At 43.0% G+C, this 20,517-nt stretch overlaps 1 protein-coding gene across 2 annotated transcripts; it reads left to right on the forward strand.

Moving 5' to 3' along the window:
• Positions 1-4,260: 4,260 nt before the first annotated feature.
• Positions 4,261-19,566, forward strand: DRAM1 (DNA damage regulated autophagy modulator 1). Of its 2 annotated transcripts, XM_081212275.1 has the most exons (7): positions 4,281-5,313; positions 10,702-10,769; positions 11,982-12,124; positions 14,140-14,317; positions 15,483-15,541; positions 17,948-18,040; positions 18,988-19,566. In XM_081212275.1, the coding sequence occupies exons 1-7, from the start codon at positions 5,108-5,110 to the stop codon at positions 19,030-19,032; spliced, it is 792 nt and encodes a 263-aa protein (XP_081068401.1). In that variant the 5' UTR covers positions 4,281-5,107; the 3' UTR covers positions 19,033-19,566. The 2 variants fall into 2 exon arrangements, with proteins under 2 accessions (XP_081068400.1, XP_081068401.1); XM_081212274.1 differs by lacking the exon at positions 18,988-19,566 and having other exon boundaries at positions 4,261-5,313; positions 17,948-18,981.
• Positions 19,567-20,517: the final 951 nt, after the last annotated feature.

The raw sequence follows: 20,517 nt of genomic DNA on the forward strand, positions 1-20,517 counted from the left end.
TAAAATAATGCTCATAAATTACATAGTGTAATCTAAAACACCCTAAAAAGGACTTAATCCACCAGCCTCTTGGTGACAAAGGTGGCGTTCGTATGCAGCATCTGAAAGAACACAGAGTTGGGGCAAGACACACCTCATGGAGGGGGTCATTCCACAGATGTGGAGGCACCACTGCAAAGGCTCTTCCATGGGCCTGCACAATACAACTCAGGAAAAGCCAGGAGAGGCTCTTCTGCTGATTTGAATACAGTACTCAAAAGAAATACCAGCTAGATGTTTCCACATACTAGTGACACCTTACACCATATTCCTTGATGAAATCACACACAGTTCCATGTAGATGTTAAACACTTGATAAAAAAGGATAGAACTCTGGTATACCATTGCACAATTGCCACGGAGCAAACAGTTATAGTCTCCAACACTGTCTGGAATGTGTTATCCAGTTAGGACCTATTGTAGTAAAGAAGAGAGAGTTGTCCATGTATGCCAGGCATGGCCAAACTTGGCCTTCTAGATGTTTTGGGACTACAACTTCCATCATCCCTAGCCAACAAAACCAGTGGTCAGGGATGATGGGAATTGTAGTCCCAAAACATCTGGAGGGCCGAGTTTGGCCATGCCTGATATACACCAATGGATAAGTTAAAATAATTTTATGCAGCTAGGGCTGGACATACCCCCCCCAAAAAAAACCTCAAATGGTGGGACACCCTCCCCACCCCACACCCTGAAACCCATTGAGGACTATGGTTGCCAGGTCAGGAGTATCTCAGACCCAGAGATTTCAGGGTCCAAACCTGAAACTTGGTGGTGGCTCCTGGTGACATTACTGGGGCATTTCCCTGTGATGTCATGGAGTGGGCCCTGGAGATGGAGGTTAATTGGGAGAGAGGAGACAAGGACAAATTCCCCAGAGTGACTATGCTATAATTTGTAGCCAGCTCTGCCAATATTAAGCTTGAAAGCTGAATGCACAGTCTTCTTAGTGCTTTAATAATATTTTAAAAAAATCTCACCCACCTGAAGATTCAAGTCCTCCGCCTCCAGGCAAACCTGGAGACTTCAGGTCAGACGGGGAGATCTGAGAACCCTGTGCATGTTCAGTGGATATGGAATCCTGACTGACTGTTTGCAAGCGAAAAGAAAACCAAGGGGTTGGTCTAGAGTCGTTGGAACTCTGAAAAGAAGCACTCCAAAAGGCAACATTTTGTTTCAGAACCTCATAAGGGTGTAAAAGGTAAAGGACCCTTGGATGGTTAAGTCCAGTCAAAGGCGACTATGGGGTTGTGGGGCTCATCTCACTTTCAGGCCGAGGGAGCCAGCGTCTGTCCACAGACAGCTTTCCTGGTCATGTGGCCAGCATGACTTAAACCGCTTCCGGTGCAACTGAACACTGTGACAAAAACCAGAGTGCATGGAAATGCCGTTTTACCTTCCTGTCACAGTGGTACCTATTTATCTATTTGCACTGGTGTGCTTTTGAACTGCTAGGTTGGCAGAAGCTGGGACAGAGCAACAGGAGCTCACTCCGTCACAGGGATTCGAACTGCCCGCCTTCAAGCTGACAATTCCAAGAGGCTCAGTGGTTTAGACCACAGCGCCACCCGCATTCCTTATCACTTATGAAAAAGAAGATTTCCTTTCTGTAACCACAAGGCTGTTGCCACTAGGTGGTGCCTAAAACTTTCTGTATTATTATGTTGGGGGTATTGTGTAGGCAGTGGTTTTTCAACTGTTTTCATGGTAGAACTGGGTATCTCAGCAAAAGGAAGGATACTTACCGGTAAGTGTTTGCTGAGATTATGGGAATACAAATATAAAGAGATCGCTGTCCAGGAATTATATACTGGTAGCTGGTGAATCAGCCAGTGCTGGAAAAAGGCATTCTCTGTCACAAAGGCCACTTGGGCATCTAGTGACAATGTTGGATCCAGGAGGTAGCCTCCCAATTATGTAGCTGCTCCTTCCTGGAGACTGCATACCCTCCCTACCATGCCACCTTCTTGTCATGATTCAGTCTCGGTTTGTTGGCTCTCCCCAGCCCATTACTGCACCTAAGTGCTACTCTAATGCGGGCCTATCCCATGCAAAAAATGAAAAGATGAGTACATTTTCAGTTGCCAAAATCACAATAATCTTTGCTTTTTCCTTTGCACACCTCCAGTGGCCCTACATACTGTACTAGCTCAATTTCATGGTATTAAACTTTTCTCCTAGTTTAAAAAAAGGAAACTATATTTGAAATTTCAGTTACTTCCACGCTACTGATAGAAACCACAAACTTTTATTAATTAAGATTAAAAAATTACTAGAAGGATAAAAAGGATTGTTCTTAGGAAATAAGATGTCAAGGAAATAAACAACTATCTGATTTTTAGAAGACATCTGAAGGAAGCTATCTTTAGGGAAGTTTTTAATGTTTGATGTTTTGTCGCTTTATTATTATTATTATTATTATTATTATTATTATTATTATTATTATTCTGTTGGGAGCCACCCAGAGTGTCTGGGAAAACCCAGCCAGATGGGTGGGGAATAAATAATAAATTATTATTATTGTTATTATAATAAAATAAAGGTATGAAAATCCTCCAAGCCATTTGTCTCTTTGTGTCCCATTGTTGAGACTCAACCTGATCTGAATGTCAAAGAAATTCACTGGCTAATTATAACCTGAAGTTACCTTTGATTTGCGTTTCAATCCACAAACATTCAAAACATTAGAAGAAGACAATTGTTTATATTCTATGGTAGTCATAGGTTAATGGCAACAACTTTCCTTTAATTAATTTGTGACATGCTCCAGGTTGTTTTTTCAGAGAGGGGAGACTATTGAGCCAGGCAATATAATTACATAATCCCCAGATCAACTACCTGCAGGGTTTTTATTTAAATGAAGCAGTCCATTTCCTTCATATCAGTCAGTTCTGGAAATCAGATATGCACTACTGTTTATGCACACTTGCATTCTTCCATGAAAGACAACACAACTCATTCAAAGTGTATTGTGGATTATGGGCAATAACTACTTGATTTTTCTCCTTCTGATTTGTTTGAAGTCCATTATATGCACATATCATTTTAATACTGATTTCTTAATCAGTATACTGTACCACTCTCTGTGTTTAGGTTTTATGGCAAAACTCTTTAGCTCCACTCTTTTATTCCTTGCAGACCAAACTGCAGAAAGAGAAGAGCTATATTTTCCAGTTAATGCTGACATTTGAATCTTTGCCCTTAGTGGTCCATAAGACCACTTGACCCGGTATAACAAGGTACAGAAAGAGGGAGAATTACTAGCCTTTGCTCTGTGTGCAACTGGTTTTTCCTTCAATTTCAGTTGGATTGTGAATAGGAACCTTGTCAGCCAAAAAGCCCCATTTACCATTACTACTTCCTTAAACGCTTAAGCAAAGTGCAAAGTCCTGATGTAGCTAACAACCACCATGGATACTGAAATATCAGGGTATTGTTTATAGCACAACTGAGTAATAATGCTTGACCAATGCTCATGTTGAAGACAGGTTGAAAGAGATAAAACATATGAAGTGGAACCTTCATATGTTACTTTAATGAGTCAGACATGCAAACAAACAGACTGCCGTGATGTATAAAAGGCAAAGAACATTAGGGAATACATCAATCTAATCCAGGCATAGGCAAACTTTGGTCCTCCAGATGTTTCGGACTACAATTCCCATCCCTAGCTAACAGGACAAGTGGTCAGGGATGATGGGAATTGTAGTCCCAAACATCTGGAGGGCTGGAGTTTGCCTATGCCTGATCTAATATTCTGTCTAATCAATCTAATCTTTCTGCTTTTCCTTGCAATATTTTGTACCGTTGTGTAAAACGTTTTATTTGGTGGCCACTAGCTGTATTTTACTCTTATGTCAATGCTTGCTGAAAAATGTAATTTAAAAGGAAGATAACCATTCATTAGGCCACACAGAAGGGTGTTGAGAAATAGTGGGACTTTCTCAACCATCCTCACTGCTTTCTCGCATGATTGTGACTCATGATTTAGAGCCCCTCTCATGTGTTAGCTAAATGGGAATTCTCCCCCTGACCCTCTTTTCGTAAAAGAGAGCCAAAAAGAAGAAGCGGTGGTCCCATGGCTAACTGAAGAATAGAAACGAAAGTGAAAGGCCCGCTTGCTTCCCTGGTGAAAGGACGCAGGATTTTTTTTCCCTCAGGCTCATCCCCGGGTGATGAACTCTAGAGGCAGGAAACCGCGTGCTTTTTTAAAAAAACAGAATTGAATTGCACAATATCCCAGAAACATCTCAGCAATGGGGGGGGGGGGAATTCCTCCCTCCGGTTTGCTGAGGTTGTCGAGAGGCGAGCTCCGAAAAGTTCCGCTTTATGGCTGCGCGAGGAAGCGTTTTCGCCGCGTTGCGTTGCGCAAGGATGCCCGCTCAGAACGTTGCCCGTCTATGAACTTCAGCAATCGTCTCTCGCTGCCCGGGCAAACCACCACCTGGACTTTTGCAAGGCGGGAAACCGAGTAGCTTCCCTAGTTGAAAAACCAAAACAAAAAACTTTTTGTGTGAGGACGTTTTATGTATGGGGCTGGGAGGAGGAGGAGGAGGATTCTGTGGGGGTTGTAGAACGGAACTGTGATGAATGCGAGCGGAATTCGCTTTTTTCTGGAAAAGGACAGCATTGGGTTTGTGAGGGGAATTCGGCTCGCTTCGGTTTCTTAGAGGTTGGACTTGCGCTCTCTGAAGGCAGAGAGAGAGAGAGACTTCCTGCTCTCTGCGCGAGATAACTTTCTGCAGGTGTGTGAGAGGAAGCGAGAGAGACCTCGGTGGCCTCTCTTTTTCTCTCTCTTTCCAAAAGGGCGTCGGACTGAGCTGCGAGTAGAAGCAACTCGGAGGAGGCGGCTGCAGAAGAAAGCGAGGGACTGGTCGTGTCTGCGCGTGTCCTGGTTCTCTTCCACGAAGCTCGCGCGAGGAGGGAGAAAAGGCGTGTGTGTGCGCGCGCGCGCGCGGCGCCTCTGGCCTCCCAATTAAAAGTTTTGTGACTTCAGGCGCTTTGTGACTTCACTCGCCTGCCAGGCTGCTCTCCGCTTCCGCGAGCCGGCGCGGCCTCTCTTGCCTCCATGCCTGGCGGCGAGGAGAGGCAGCCGCTGATCCCTAGGGGGCGCCGCTGGCGGTGGCAGCAGCAGCAGCACAGGATGCCCTGCTGCACGCAAGGAGCGGCCTTCGTTCCGACGCTGCTGGTCGTCTGGTCTTCGGCCTCCTTCATCATCTCCTACGTGATCGCTGTCCTCGAAGGCCACGTGGAGCCGCTGTTCCCGTACATCAGGTGAGAGCCCCTGCTGGGGGGAGCAGGAGGAGGGCGCCCTCTGTGGGAGAACCAGGGGACAGAGTGGCACCCCCGTGTAGAGGGGTTGCTGGGTACACACGTGCGGCGGGAAGCCAGTGCATCCGATCGCAGGCATGCCAGATCAAGTGGGGGAGGTTTTCTTGGCCCCTGGGTGGGAAAAGGTAAAGGGACCGCTGACCATTAGGTCCAGTCGTGGCCAACTCTGGGGTTGCGGCGCTCATCTCGCTTTATTGGCCGAGGGAGCCTGCGTACAGCTTCCGGGTCATGTGGCCAGCATGACTAACCCACTTCTGGCGAACCAGAGCAGCACACGGAAACGTCGTTTACCTTCCCGCTGGAGTGGTACCTATTTATCTACTTGCACTTTGACGTGCTTTCGAACTGCTAGGTTGGCAGGAGCAGGGACCGAGCAACAGGAGCTCACCCCATCGCGGGGATTTGAACCGCCGACCTTCTGATTGGCAAGTCCTAGGCTCTGTGGTTTAACCCACAGCGCCACCTGCGTCCCTTATGTCTAAATGCTGCCTGTATGGAGAGTCGGGGCAACTCCCTTCATATAGAAAGGTAGCTTTAAGAGAAGGTAGGTGCTTCTCCCTGACATTCTCGCTTTCTGTAAGCAGGGAGTTTTAGTTCATGCAGGGAGTGTTTTGACCTGCAACTTTCCACATGCACCTTTAAGTGGCCCAGGCTATTGGGGACGACGACAACCAATGGCTTCCAGTTACAAGAGCAGAGATTCCGACTATACATTAGGAGGAATTTTTGACGGCAAGAGCTGTCAGAGAGTGGAATGGACCCCCTCGGAAGATGGTTGAGTCAACTTCAGTGGAGGTCTCTAAGCAGAGATTGGATGGTCATCTGTCATGGATGCTCTAGTTGAGATTCCTGGGTTGCAGGGAGTCGGACCTTGAGGTCCCAACTCTACAATTCTATGATTCTATTTCAGTCTGCTGGATCTATAAACTGGCCCAGAGGGAAGGGGAGTCTGGTGGTAATGTTCTGAGATGATTGGAGTGGACTGTACCACTTCATACAAGAGGGATCATACTGGCAAGTAGACAAGCGGTGTGGTATGGGGAAATGGCTGGGTTAAAGTACTTTATGTGCTAATTTTGACTTGGAGGTTTTCGTTTGATCTTTAAACATAGTGAAGCATTCAAAAGTGTTGTCTCCTTACGACAGTCTCAAACAGGCATAGGCAAACTTGGCCCTCCAGATGTTTTGGGACTACAACTCCCATCATCCCTGACCACTGGTCCTGCTAGCATGTGTAGCCTGGCCTGTGAGGTCTTCAGTTCCAAAGTTTAAGGATGTGGTTTTAAGCGCTCACCAATTTGATTAAGGGAGCTTACTGGTATGTAAACTGCACTGATTTCCATGGGATTTATAGTCTCCAGAAAGTGGATTTAGGATTGCAACTTTAATGGAATGCTGATTGTCATATAACAATCCCACGGACAAAACAGAATGAATGCTCAAGACTGGGCATAGTTTAACTTAAACCTTGTGCAAGCAAATCAGGCTGAATGTTCAATAAACAGGTTGCCTCAAGGAGCCCATAACTAACAGCAAGTTGTGACAGGACAGTAACAGTTTACTCAAGGCCTAAGACCTACTGAGTAAATGTGCATATTGTTGTAGCTCATGTGTTTAACTGATCCTATGTGTCTTTCCTCAGAAATAAATCCCACTGATTTTAGTAGGGCTTACTCCCAAGTAAGGGTGCACAAGTCTTCAACTTTTATTACCCAATCCTTAACCCTGTTTGTTTCTATAAGAAATAGCATCAGGTAAAGTATACTTAGGATAGCGTATTGCAGCTTGAGGTAGAGGTAGTGGTGTAATCCTAACAATATTTACTCAGAAGTAGTAGGACATACTTCTAGGTAAGTGGGTCAGGATTGCAACCCAAGTCCCACTGAATTTGTTAGGACTTGAACTTGTGGTGGGGAAAACAGCACTTGACTTTGTGAAATTATCCCATCTATGTGGGTTCTGTGCATGGCAGCTGCAAGATTTGCAGAAACACAAAACTGAAGCTTTCCCAGTCTTTCCTCTGTTACCAGTGCAGCAAGCACTTGACTTTCTTCCTGGCTTGCAGCTATGAAAGCCACAGACCTTTTGTCAAGGAAAATAGCAACCTTGCTTATTGTTAGATGACTCTCGGGGAGGGGGGGGGGTCTCTTCCAACACTACAATTCTATGATTCTAAGAGGGTGTATTCATACACACTTAAGCTTAAGGGAAATGTTTTGTATTCCTATGGCACAGCGGTTGCCATTCTGCTGCTAAGGAAACTGACCCTGCCGTAAAGTTGGTCTCCAGTGGAAGAAAGAAACTTGGATAGTTTCCCTGGGCATCATTGGTTACTGTACTACTTAACAGCATCTAGTGAGATGACACACAAACAGAGAGAGAGAGTCAGACATGTAATCATATGCAGATACGGGATTTCCTCTGTGCAATTTATATTTAGTAGAAAGTTTTTGGTTTCTGTGGTATGGCCCCTTGGCAACATGACTAATTCCAGGAAGCATATTTTCAAATATAAGGTTATTGCCTATTTTTTCCTATAATTTTTCAATAAAATTGTACACACTTTCTTTTTTTCTCATGACCGTGCTGGTTATGGAAACCCGGGAGTATCTTTCATTGTCTTTATGGCTGATATAATGCTGAACCAATCAGTATGTAAGCACATGAAAGTGCAAAAAAAAAAAAAAATCCTTACTTGTTCTGCTGTGTCTCATGCTAGGCCTGAGAGAGTAGAATACACATGCTTTGAGTTGATCTTAAAACTTTAAAAGATGAGGGTAGAATGGAAAGTGCAGCTTCTGGGTGCTGCATGAACTGAATGATCAATGTGTTGGCTCATCATGACCCTACAATCTGAGACAAATTAATGAACAAAAGCAAAGCTGACCATAACTTTTCTTTGTAGTGCTTTACCTTTGTTTAACCTTAATTTCAAGCCTTTTTTTTTAAAAAAAAAGAAACCTGCCTCAGAGTTAAGCTTTTCAGAACAGCTATTTTTGTTTGGTTGTGTCTCCCCTTAACACAGTGGAAACTGACTTCTGACCAAAACTTTTGTTATATTGCTTTTTAAAAAGGTAAAGGGTAAAGGGACCCCTGACCATTAGGTCCAGTCGTGGCTGACCCTGGGGTTGTGGCGCTCATCTCGCTTTATTGGCTGAGGGAGCCGGCGTACAGCTTCCGGGTCATGTGGCCAGCATGACTAAGCCGCTTCTGGCGAACCAGAGCAGCGCAGGGAAACACTCTTTACCTTCCCGCTGGAGCGGTACCTATTTATCTACTTGCACTTTGACGTGCTTTCGAACTGCTAGGTTGGCAGGAGCAGGGACCAAGCAACGGGAGCTCACCCCGTGACGGGGATTCGAACCACTGACCTTCTGATTGGCAAGTCCTAGGCTCTGTGGTTTAACCAGAGGTGGGAGAGGAGGAAAGAGGGACAGAGGCCAGTGTTGCCTGTTGCACCCCTGACCATCATTCAAGCCACCCCAGGGTGCCACAGCACACTGGTTGAAAACCACGGGCCTAAAATAATAGAACCAGAGTGTCTTATTACTGGTTACCTGGACGCAGTTTTTCTAAGTTAAATGTTTATGTTTCTGCTTCCTCACTGTTTTGTCATTGAGGCACAATTCACAGCATAGTTAAAATGTAGTCACATTATAGATGTTATTTAATGACAATCTTTCAAACGCTGTAATTCATACATAAACCCAATTTTTAAAGGTTTAAATAAAAATGAATGGCATTCAATGCAATTTTAATTACTTGTGATGCTCTTAAACCATTAAGTGTTCCAAGAAGAAATTCAAATTGCACATTGGTCACGTGCAAATTCCATTCTCATCTTACCTAATGCTCTTCAAAGACTTTGAAGTGATTGCAGTTCAGTTTACTATTTAGGTAGTCTCTAATTGAAGAAGTACTTCAGATTTGTCCCAAGTGAGTCACTTGGGACATGAGTTTTCTGCTGTCTACCAAGTTACTTAGAGCTAATTTACAATTAATTTGTGACTCTTAACACTTTTTTAAAAATCCTGCGGATTAAAATAAAAGTAAGGGTGTTTCTAAAAGATGAATAAATAAAGTACTGTATGGGGAACCCAGCTGATGGTTGGCACCGACAGGGAGTTTGTATCTGCAAAGTTTACTTTCAGTTTCAAAGAATCCCATGCTTAGCACTGCATACAAACCAGGAATCCTAGTTTTAGTGAGTTAAACAAACCAACTTTGTTTGAAGTTGGCTTGCTTAGCAATCAATCAGATAAAGTAAACTGCAGAATGCTATAGAAAGATTGTGCAGTAAGACCAGCACACACATTCAGGCTGATTCCTATTTGCATGTCTCTTGCTAAATTTAAAATCACACATTCATAAGGATGCAGCATGCTTGTTTTCCAGGTTCAGATATTTGCTTCAAGGACTATGGACCAAATATGGAATTTGCAGCAATGAATCAGGAAATGTAAATGAAGTCCCAGACCGACTGGGAGTTCAATCACTGTCAGTTTGGACACCACCACCAATTATGTGTTTGGTGGAGTGGAAGACAGTTCATTCCTCTCTCACACAGTCTTACACCATTCACAGTTGATAAGTGTCTCAGCACTGATGGAATTATCAATCTGTTGGGCTGTTAGCTATGCTGATTGTTAAGTTGTGGGTGAACATCTTCAGTATATAACACTGATGATAATAGTATATCAGCAGCCCACTCATTTGAATGGCTGTATTCCTATCTCTAGATTATAACCTGATAAAATTGATTGGTTTTTGGTGTGTGTTTTTTTAAAGGATCTACACTGGCAAGAACAGATTTTGAAACAAAGGGGAAATGAGTCACTATCCCTGCCTGCAGAAATTCAAATAAAAAGGGACTTGCTTATTAATACAAATGCACCTCAGAGATACTGGGAGTATTCTACTTTAATAATGTGCACCAGAGCAACTTTTCATGGAACAAAATTGAACTTGCTTCCAAAATATATGTGTATAGAATCAGGCTGCAAGTTTGCAAACCTGAGCATACAGATCTGGTGGTAAATCTGAAACTGAAGTCAATGAAACTTTCTTCTAAATAAATGTGGTTATGTTCAAGGTGTTACTCACTTATTTTTAGACATGTTTCATTGACTTCAGTGTAATGTTGGTTAATGTTTCTCTGACTTGATTAGCAAAGCTGTTTTTCTTTTTTCTTCTTCTAAAGGAGTATGGATATTACATGGTATTTAATAAACCTTCCCAGTAAAAATGCAGCGAAAGTGACTGTCATTATTATTTCAGTTAGATTTAAATGTGTTCCTTGTATATTACAACTGCATGTTTTTGTTTTTTTAGTGATACAGGAGCAAAACCTCCAGAAAGTGGTATTTTTGGATTTATGATTAACATTTCAGCATTTCTAGGTATGTATGTATGTGTCTATTGTTACATTTTTAATTTAAAATTTCTAGTCTGTCTCATCCTAAGACTTGACTGGGTAAAAATGATTACCTGTAAAATGGGCACATATTTTCAGATAGGAAAAACCACAAAAAATGCAGCATTCTCTCTGCTCTGGATTTATGTGGCATTGGCCGCTAGAAGTCAGCCCAAACCCAGTAGTCTTAATTTTATCATCAATGTTAGCTTTATAAATTTTAATCCAGGGTAGTTTCTGAATTCTGGCATTCAGAGACATTAGGAAGGGAAGTAGGCTTTCTGTGACAAATTTCCAAGAAATGCCTATGTTGGAGAGGGGATGGAGAAAGGTTAAGACCAAGCACTATCCCTTTCTGAAGTACCGTTTTGCAAAAGACAGAGTTTAGAACTGTGAATTGCATGGATCCTGCACGAGTCAGACTTTGGTCCTTTGAGTTCTAGTAATTTGTTTAGGTTTTTTAAGTAGCTGTATTGTTTCATCCTGCATTGTGATTTGTTTTGAACTTTTTGTTAGTTACCTTGGTTTTCTTTGGAAATACAGTGGTACCTCGGGTTAAGTACTTAATTCGTTCCGGAGGTCCGTACTTAACCTGAAACTGTTCTTAACCTGAAGCACCACTTTAGCTAATGGGGTCTCCCGTTGCTGCTGCGCCGCCGGAGCACGATTTCTGTTCTCATCCTGAAGCAAAGTTCTTAACCTGAAGCACTATTTCTGGGTTAGCGGAGTCTGTAACCTGAAGCGTATGTAACCCGAGGTACCACTGTAATAGAATATACATCTTTTAATAAATCGGTATCTTACATTTTTCCACAGGGTGGGTTAGCAACTGTTTTTGCACATGGAAGAAATTAAAGGGGTGCATCCCTGGGGCTGAGGAGCAAGCTTAGCTGCGAGCCCAGGTTGTCCCAATCATTTGATCATCAAATCTGCATAACTTCTGCCCGTCATCTGTGTTCCCCGCCCAAGGTTCTGCTCTTGGTTGTTCCAGAATGGGACAGAATGTTGGGAACTAAAATGAATGAAAAGCATTATTTGAGGCCTCCTATCTTTTGCTCACTGTGTTGCGCAGAAGAGCTTTATAGCATATAAATTCTCTGAACAGGATGGAGAATCTTTCTTCTCCTGTGTTGTTGAATGATTTTCTTATAGTCCCAATTTCTTAATAACTTACATTTTTGTCTTTTTTCCAAAAAAGGTGCAGTTACGATGTATGCAAGATACCTAATTGTCAAGGAGCAAAATGAAGTGACACGTTTCGTTTCCCCCTGTTTCAATTTACTATCACTGTTTGTTGGATGGATAGGCTGTGTTGGAATGGGCATTGTTGCAAGCTTTCAGGTAGGCCCAAATAAAATTTATCTTTCTGTCTGTCTTTCCTCAATTGATATTTTGCTTCTCCTTCATCTGGCCTACAAGTAGTTAAGAATACCATATACCGTATTTTGCGCCCCATAAGACGCTCCGGCCCATAAGACGCACCTAGTTTTTTGGGGGGGAAATAAAGAAAAAAAATTTTATTTCCCCCCCCCCAGGTGCGGGGCTGGAAGAACCAGGTCGGGGAACAGTGGGAAGGCACGCTCTGCCTCCCCGCTGTCCCCCGAGCTTGTGGGGCTGGCGATGGGGAGAAGTGCACCAGTCCCGGGAGGGCAGGCAGCTCTGTGCCGCCATCCCGAGCGGGGCGGGACTTAGCGCCCCGCTCGGGATGGCGGCGCAGACCTGCCTGCAGTCCCGCGACGGCAGGCAGCTCTGTGCCGCCATCCCGAGCGGGGCGGGACTTAGCGCCCCACTCGGGATGGCGGCGCAGAGCTGCGCTGGTCCCAGGACCGCAGGCAGCTCTGCAGGGCCACCGGGAGCGGGGCGGAGCTTCTCCCCCGGCTCCCGGTGGCCGGGCAGAGCTGCGCTGGTCCCAGGACCGCAGGCAGCTCTGCAGGGCCACCGGGAGCGGGGCGAAGCTTAGCGCCCCGCTCCGGGTGGCAGCGCAGAGCTGCGCTGGTCCCAGGACCGCAGGCAGCTCTGCGCGGCCACCGGGAGCGGGGCGGAGCTTCAGCGAAAGCCTGCATTCCCCCCATAAGACGCAGGCACATTTCCCCTTCATTTTTGGAGGGGAAAAAGTGCGTCTTATGGGGCGAAAAATACGGTATATAAATCACATTCTAAAGCCTGTCCTTCAGAAAACAAAAACAAAACCTATGGGCAAATCAGCAACCAAGAATTGGAACTAATACTGCATGGAGCAATGCAATGACTCTCTCATCCAGAGGTCAAAGTCCTCCTAAAGACTGTTTCTTGGTTTACTGAATGACAGGCACGTGGTGGCCATTGAAGGAGTGCAGGGCAGATAATTCCAGGTGTCTGTCACTATTACAGATAGTCAACAAACACAAAAAAATGTGGTTCTCCCAACAATGTTCCTTTGGAAGATCTAATGGCATCAAATGATGGTATGGAAATAAATGAGAGAAGGCATTTTAGAAACAATTTATTATATACCTGACAGCCATTTAACACACATGTTGATGGCTTGAGCCCTCTTCCAGCCCACTGCTGTGTCCAGATACCTGTTCAGAGTAGCTAGCTGCTAAACAAAGACAAAATCCCATTGCTTGATTGTTTTGTTTAAATCTGTGGGTTGTGTTGCTAGTTTCATGCTTTCCCATGGTTATTAATGCACTGCTGTGCAGAATTAGCAAGTGGACAAGTCAAATTGTCCTTAACCCTTCACATTGTGACATTTCCTTTTATATATTTAGAAGCTGTGCCCTGTGCCTTAGGTTTTGCAAGAATTTGTAGCATAAGATATGAGAAGAGTGAATGAGGTAATTAACTTCATGTGCAGATGCCAAAGTCAAGCAAGGTTAAGCAGATTGTTCAAGGCCAACTAGCAAATAACAAGAACCAAAATCTCACCCTTCGATTCTGAAGCCAGGATCTTGATCACAGAACTGTGGATATTCTGCAGAAAATAATTATTGGTTGCATAAAATAAGCATGACAGAAAACAAGGTCACATTGCTTTTCTATGTGGTGGTTCTCCCCTATCATTTAATTGATTGGTTGAAAAAGAAGTGCATGCATAACAAAAAGGAAGAGAACAAAGAATAACATGTGTAAACCATAAAGCATCACAGCTCTTCTGTGCAGTTTTGACTGTCCTGGAACCATATGGAAAATTCTGAGAACAGGGATGCACAATGCATCAAAGTTTCTTTTCAGTCTCATCTGCGGAGATATTGACAAATCCAGTCTGTTTTCTTGTGTTTACCCTCTGCATATTTGCTGCAGTATCAGTTTCCCTTTTGTGTTCATTAGCGAAATTGCAATAGTAGATAATGCTTTTCCAATTGTCTTTTCAGGAGCTAGCTGTTCCTGCTGTCCATGATGGAGGTGCTCTTTTAGCTTTTGTGTCTGGTGCTCTGTACGTTGTGCTTCAAACTGTAATCTCTTACAAGTCGCATCCACAATGGAGCAGTTCGTGTGCGTGTCACACAAGGCTGTTCTTCTGTATAATGACTTGGGTAGCTATCATTCCCAGTATCCTTTTCAGTATGTCACTCTGCCTGTTTGAATAGTCTACCTTAACAACAACAACAACCCATTCCTATTGCATTCAGTTATTTGAAATGCCTTCACTGAAAGTAACATGCTCATTCTGCTATTCTCTAGATCTTCTATTATTGAGGCTTAGCAGACTACTAAGAATGAGACGATTGGACGATTACAGCCATAAAATTTAAGTAACGTTGAGAGTTGGAGTTAGGGTCTTGTTTACGTGATCATTGGTTCTGAGGCATTGGCCCTTTGAATTTATTTCCTTCTTGTGATTTGGTTATATGACCCAAGGGTTTGTGTAAGCTTGGTTACACTCAAAAGCATGGTTGACAATAAAACCAAGGAAAAGAATCCCTGGATGATCAAGGGCTGTTTGCTCGTGTTGGTTATTATTCAGGGATGGATGAAGTTATGCAGTCACAGCAAGTACAGATCAGAGGTACCAACCATGAGAGTAAAATAACAAGACTGAGAATCACGAAGGTCATCAGGCCATAGATTCCAAGTGGTTTTGCCTTTGCCCTGCCGCTTTCCCTTGGAAACCCCGCTCTTTAGCAATAAATCAGAACCAGTCGCAATCCGTGGGAAACCCAGCTGACGTTTGCTCCGATTCAGCAGTAAAGAGCAAGTTTTCCCCAGGGAAGAGGAAGTGTGGATAAGTCCTTATTCCAAAACAGTTCTGAGGACAGAATTGCATGTGTGGCTGCTCTGAGATTTGATGGTAATAAAAGTCCCTGAAGTGACTGTGATTTGCCAACCTACAGTTCATATCATTTTGGAGAACTTTTAAACATTAAAAAATAATAATCAATCAAAGGTCCTAACATTGAAATAAAAAGTCTGTGACCGGGGGGGACGGGACATTTAGGCATTTAAAATCTAAACTGGATACTAACTTCATCTGTTTTCCTGTTTGGTGAACTTTCTTACATGACCGTGCACCAAACATTTGTGGCTGTATAAATTCTAAAATGAGACGTGTGTCATACTTCTTGCAATTGTCTGTGGAAGTTTGTGTATGTTTGTGTGCTGGCTCCCACTGACTGTTCCATTCCTCTGTGTGAATAATTACGCATTGCTGCATTACAAGCCAAAAATAGCATTACATTTTAAATCAGTTGTTTCCCTTTAACACCCTCTCCTCCAGTGATTGCGTGTGCTTCACTAGTTTCCATAACAAAGATTGAGTGGAATCCAGGTGAAAAGGTAAATTCGTACTAAGTAAAAATATATAATCGTTTTTCCATTTTGTTTGGTTGTTCAATACTTTCAAATTAAGACAAGCAAAAGCAGACAACAAAGGACTTAACTTTGATAAGTTTGAAGCTGCACAGACTAAGCTAAGTTGTGCAAGGCTAAGAACCATTTTGCATTTACATAGATAGCCATAGTTATAAAAGCTGCCATATTGTTTCGTGATATTTAATATAATGCAAAAGAACATACGTACATTTTAACATCTAGGTGTGTTTAATGTTGGTGATAGGTAAATTGAGAACAAGATGAGCTTTCTTTCTAAGTTAGCACTGAGAATGCATAGGTGTGCCAACATCAGGATACAGAGGGGGATACACATATCCCCCCCCCAAAAAAGGGCATTGCAGGGCATACACTGTTACTTACCTCTACCCTATTTTATTTACTCATTCCACTGGGTGGCCAGAGCTGCCAGAATCTCCTTTTGGATCATCAAGTGCAGTAAGCAAAAAGCAGGCTTTTTGCCTTTGTGTTTGGGGAAGCAGTAATGCTCCTCTCCTTGCTGCGAGTAGTCTCCTTACACTTGGGGTCAGAATGAGCGAAGCTAATAATAATAATAATAATAATAATAATAATAATAATAATAATACCCTGCCCATCTGGCTGGGTTTCCCCAGCCACTCTGGGTGGCTCCCAACAAAATATTGAAACAGAATAACACATCAAACATTAAAAATTTCCCTAAACAGGGCTGCCTTCAGATGTCTTCCAAAAGTCAGATAGTTGTTTATTTCTTTGGCATTTGATGGGAGGGCATTCCACAAGGGGGCGCCACCACCAAGAAGGCCCTCTGCCTGGTTCCCTGTCACCTCACAGGGAGGAAACCGCCAGAAGGCCCTCAGAGCTGGACCTCAGTGTCCGGGCTGAACGATGGGGGTGCAGACGCTCCCCTTTCCTGGTACAACATAGTGTTAAGGTTTAAGGTTTCCTATAGCTGCTGCAGCCCTATTTCAGTTTGGGAAGGAAATGGTTCAGTGACGACATCTGCGTAGGAATCGGATGAGAAGCTACACATTCGGGTTTTGGAGGCTGTGCACGGGGTTTGAAGTGGTATAAATGAAGGAGTTTGCATAATCAGCACTGATCCTACCTTTGGGCAGATATGTACTAATTTCAGGAGATGTGCATCAAATTCAGACGCAATAGTGTATCTGCAGCAGTGCAGCCGGATGCCTGCATCTGTCCCAGCTGCAGATGTGTTTCTTGCTTCGGTCTCTACAGCCACAGCAGGCACTGCAACCTTCCAACAGCTTGACCTCACCCCCAAAGCTGCAATCCTCCACTGTCTCCCAAGACAGACAGATGCCAGCATCATGAATTTAATTGTGATGGTGCACGTCTGCAAATTTCTGCTTATGCACCCGTATATATGCACTTGCCTGCTGAGGATAACACTTATTTGCTGCATTTATAGCCAGCCTTTTTGCCGAGGCTCCCAGAGGGGAGGTTTACAATTTTAAAATACCAAAAGAAAAGAAAATACTGTGAAATTGGTTACAGTGAGGGGAACAGTCTTGACTGGAGCGGACCTGATGATGCATTTGTCTGCCTCCCTCACTGTCTTCATGCATCTAAAGAAACAGGCTTTAGTCCATTAAAACCTCTTACTTTAATACATTTGTTAGTCTTTAAGGAGCAACAAGGCACTCTGTTTTTGCTGCAGCAACAGACTAACCTCGCTGGAAATTCCTAATTGCTGCAAGTATTTCTGTGGGTATGATATACCACAAGAGGGAGCACGTGCCTTATGAATCTCATAAAATAAAAATAAAAAGGGGGTTGGGGAGAATGCAGCTTGCTACAGAGTGTAAATGGGTGAAAATAATCCCTAATGGTTCTTTTTAACAATATGTTTGTATCCTGAGGCATGAGCGGCTTTATTTATTTGAATATTTGTAAACAGCCAGGTCAAAAAAATATCAAGGCGGAATGCAGTAAAATAATTAAGAACATCATAAAACTTCAAAATCTTAAAATGGCAAAATACTGAACAAGTGACCAATAGGCTATCTTGAAAATCTAGATTATTATTATTTTTAAACAGCTTTTCTTACAAGACGGTAAAAAAGTCTTAAAAGCAATACCCATCAAAGAAAGAGAGAAAACGGTAATAAAATAATTCAAAATTTCGGAATGATTAACATGGAAATGTGAACCTCAGTGTCTCCAATGTAATTGTTCTAAGGAGTTTATTTTTTTTATAAAAAAAAATACAAAATGTATTTCTCCAAAATAAAAATAGGCATCTTCTTTGTGTTCCTGGTGTATACATTAATTGGTATCTGCCTGTCTGACTTGCCTTCTGTTTGCCATTTTTGGTGTTTATAATTACTTTTTATTTTTCCTTTCCATTAGGATTACGTATTTCATTTTGTGAGTGCAATGTGCGAATGGGTAGTAGCCTTCAGTTTTGTTTTCTTCTTCTTAACTTTCATCGGAGATTTTCAGGTGGGTATGGCAGAACAAAAGGTTTCATGTACAGAGCAAAAGGGCTTCAGAGTCTGAGGGCCAAACTGTACATTGCCATAAGCATATTGCTTTAAACGTCATTTCTGTTCTTAAGAAAAAGCAGCCATGGGGGCGCATGCTCCAGAATGCACACTAAATCTGGATCAAGGGACCATGCCAGTAGGCTGCCAAAAATCCACCTGCTGCAGCTGCTCTTGTTGTTCATAGATGCCCTTCAACAAAGGTTATTAGTGATAAAATGCAAAATAGAACAGAGCAATAAATTCACAATAATGATCAGCAGAATACATTGTCACAGAGCAAACATCACAATAACCTTGTTAACCCTCCTATTTTGAACAGAGCAGCTGTGTTTTCAGTGACAAAAATATGTCAACAAGGGGGATGAGCATAGCTCTAGTGGAAGGGAATTCCACAGCCTGAACCAAAAGGCCCTCTTATCATTTCTGCATGGCCCCTATTTGTCCCTGAAAGTGGTGGTTTCAGCATATGGTACCCTTAGGCAAAAAGAGCGGCAGTGGGGATAATTTTGGCCATTAATTCTGAACTGGAAAAAACTGCAGTTTCAGACACATTCGAGTTTCTGAAAAACTACTGCCCGTACCCAGCCTTTAGTTGCCAATTCTGGCAGTAGATAGGTGCATTTAAAAAAAATAATAATCTGTTCACCATAGATACACGTATGCATGACTTTGGGTTGTAGCCAGTCTGTTTTGGGATGAGGTCAATTTTATTAGCTTTGCCTGAATTTAAATTATATTTAAGATTGGGGCCCCAGCTCTCTTCAAATACTAGATGAAATGAATCTTTTTCTACTAATGCCAAATATTTTGTCACTTTTCTGCCTACATGCCTGTCTACTGTATAACACATGTGCAGCCAGTACTTTGTAGTGACTGGTTATTCTCCTTTTCTTTTTGTTCCAGGGAGTTACAATACGGATATCAACAGAGCTACATGGAAACCTATGACCACTTTTTATAGTTTGAATCATAGAAGCTGGGGTCGAGGGCATTAAAGAAACTGTTGGGGAGACTCCAGAACGGTAAAATCTGGTGTGACGCAAACCTGGTAGATCAACGCTACAAGTTTGCCTAATCATAGTCAAGGGAGAGACTATTTTTACTTTTACTAATATCCCCATGTGCCTCGTTTCCCCTTTTAACCTGTGTTCTAAATCCTTTTTGTATTTTTAAATACTTCTTTCCAGTTTCATTTTTAAAAATGGGAATGTCTGAAAAACGTTAACTTCTGGGGAAAAAGGAGAGGAAGAGACATCCCTCCTCGACAACTGTTGCCTTCTTTCTATTTGTTGGAAGTCACGATGGCCTAAAAAGTAAAACTCAGGCTGCAGTCTGGTGAACTCAGTCTCATTGGTGAACTTGGTGGGGCTTTCTTTCAACTGACTGTGCTTAAGATTGTGTTTTAAAATGCCTAGTATTCATTGTGGATAGTAATGTCTGCTTTTATGTATTAGGAAATAAACTGCCCCTGATCTAAAGAGAGGTTGTTGTGGTTCAGGTCCTTTTTGAACATAAAGGGGCTTCAGCAAGGCTTGCTCAAGGCTTCTCGCTGCTTTAGATAAAAAAATAAGATGTTCTGGCTACAGAAACCAACCAGGTTGGCAGTTGAATATTACTTCAGCACTAGCTGCCTCTATTGCACCTGAGGGCACTAAGCTAGTTTAGCGGGTGCAGGAAAACCTTTATGGCAGAGGCAACTCTGTCCTTGCCTCACCACCACTGCCTGCCCCTCAACATCTGCCGCCTGAGACATCTTCCTCATGTCCTCAGGCTAGCCATGGCCTTCAGTTAGTCATGGCTAACTGGGCCTTTTGGGCTACATGTCCTATTGAAATCAAACAGGGGTGGCTACATTTTTTTTTGAGCCAAGGGCTACGTTGAGTGCTGGCCGGTCCTCCAGGAGTCGCATGTCGTTGAAAACAGCTCCATGCAAACCAGGAAGTGACCTCTCCAGACAGTGGAAGGACCCTTCTTATCTATAGCTGTGATCTCCTGGGTGACGCTATTAGACAGTTGAATGTGCATGCATACTCTGTTCATTTCCCTACCCCCCCTCCATGTGGCCCCGGGCCCTGGCCACCCACGCTACGCCACTGATTTATGCTATACACATTTACTTGGCAATAACATCCCATTGAACTCAGCAGGAGTTAGAAAAGCTAACTAGCTCTGGACTGGGGTCAAAGTCTGTCTTTTCCATTAGTGATACTAAAAACACTTCCAGGAGATGTGTGCACATGCGCCATAAGAAGTAACTTTATAAATTAACTAAATGCACATATAGGCTTTTCTTTACTTGACAGGAGAATCATTTTGTTGTTGTTTTTTAAAAAAATATTTCTCTCTTATTTTGGAAAAGGAAGGACAAAATTAATATCTGTGGTGAAAATCTGAGATGTGAAAAAACATGTAGGTGAACATAAATGCTGAACA

The sequence above is a fragment of the Podarcis bocagei genome (assembly GCF_964188305.1).
Source record: "Podarcis bocagei genome assembly, chromosome: 10".
Classification (NCBI taxonomy): Eukaryota; Metazoa; Chordata; class Lepidosauria; order Squamata; family Lacertidae; genus Podarcis; species Podarcis bocagei.

Bases quoted from the DNA above. Each gene is read 5' to 3' on its own strand.
- DRAM1 (XM_081212274.1), top strand. From the start codon at position 5,108: ATGCCTGGCGGCGAGGAGAGGCAGCCGCTGATCCCTAGGGGGCGCCGC. The intron at 14,318-15,482 runs GTATCCTTTTCA...CCTCTCCTCCAG, and splicing joins TTGGGTAGCTATCATTCCCA to TGATTGCGTGTGCTTCACTA. The intron at 15,542-17,947 runs GTAAATTCGTAC...CCTTTCCATTAG, and splicing joins AGTGGAATCCAGGTGAAAAG to GATTACGTATTTCATTTTGT.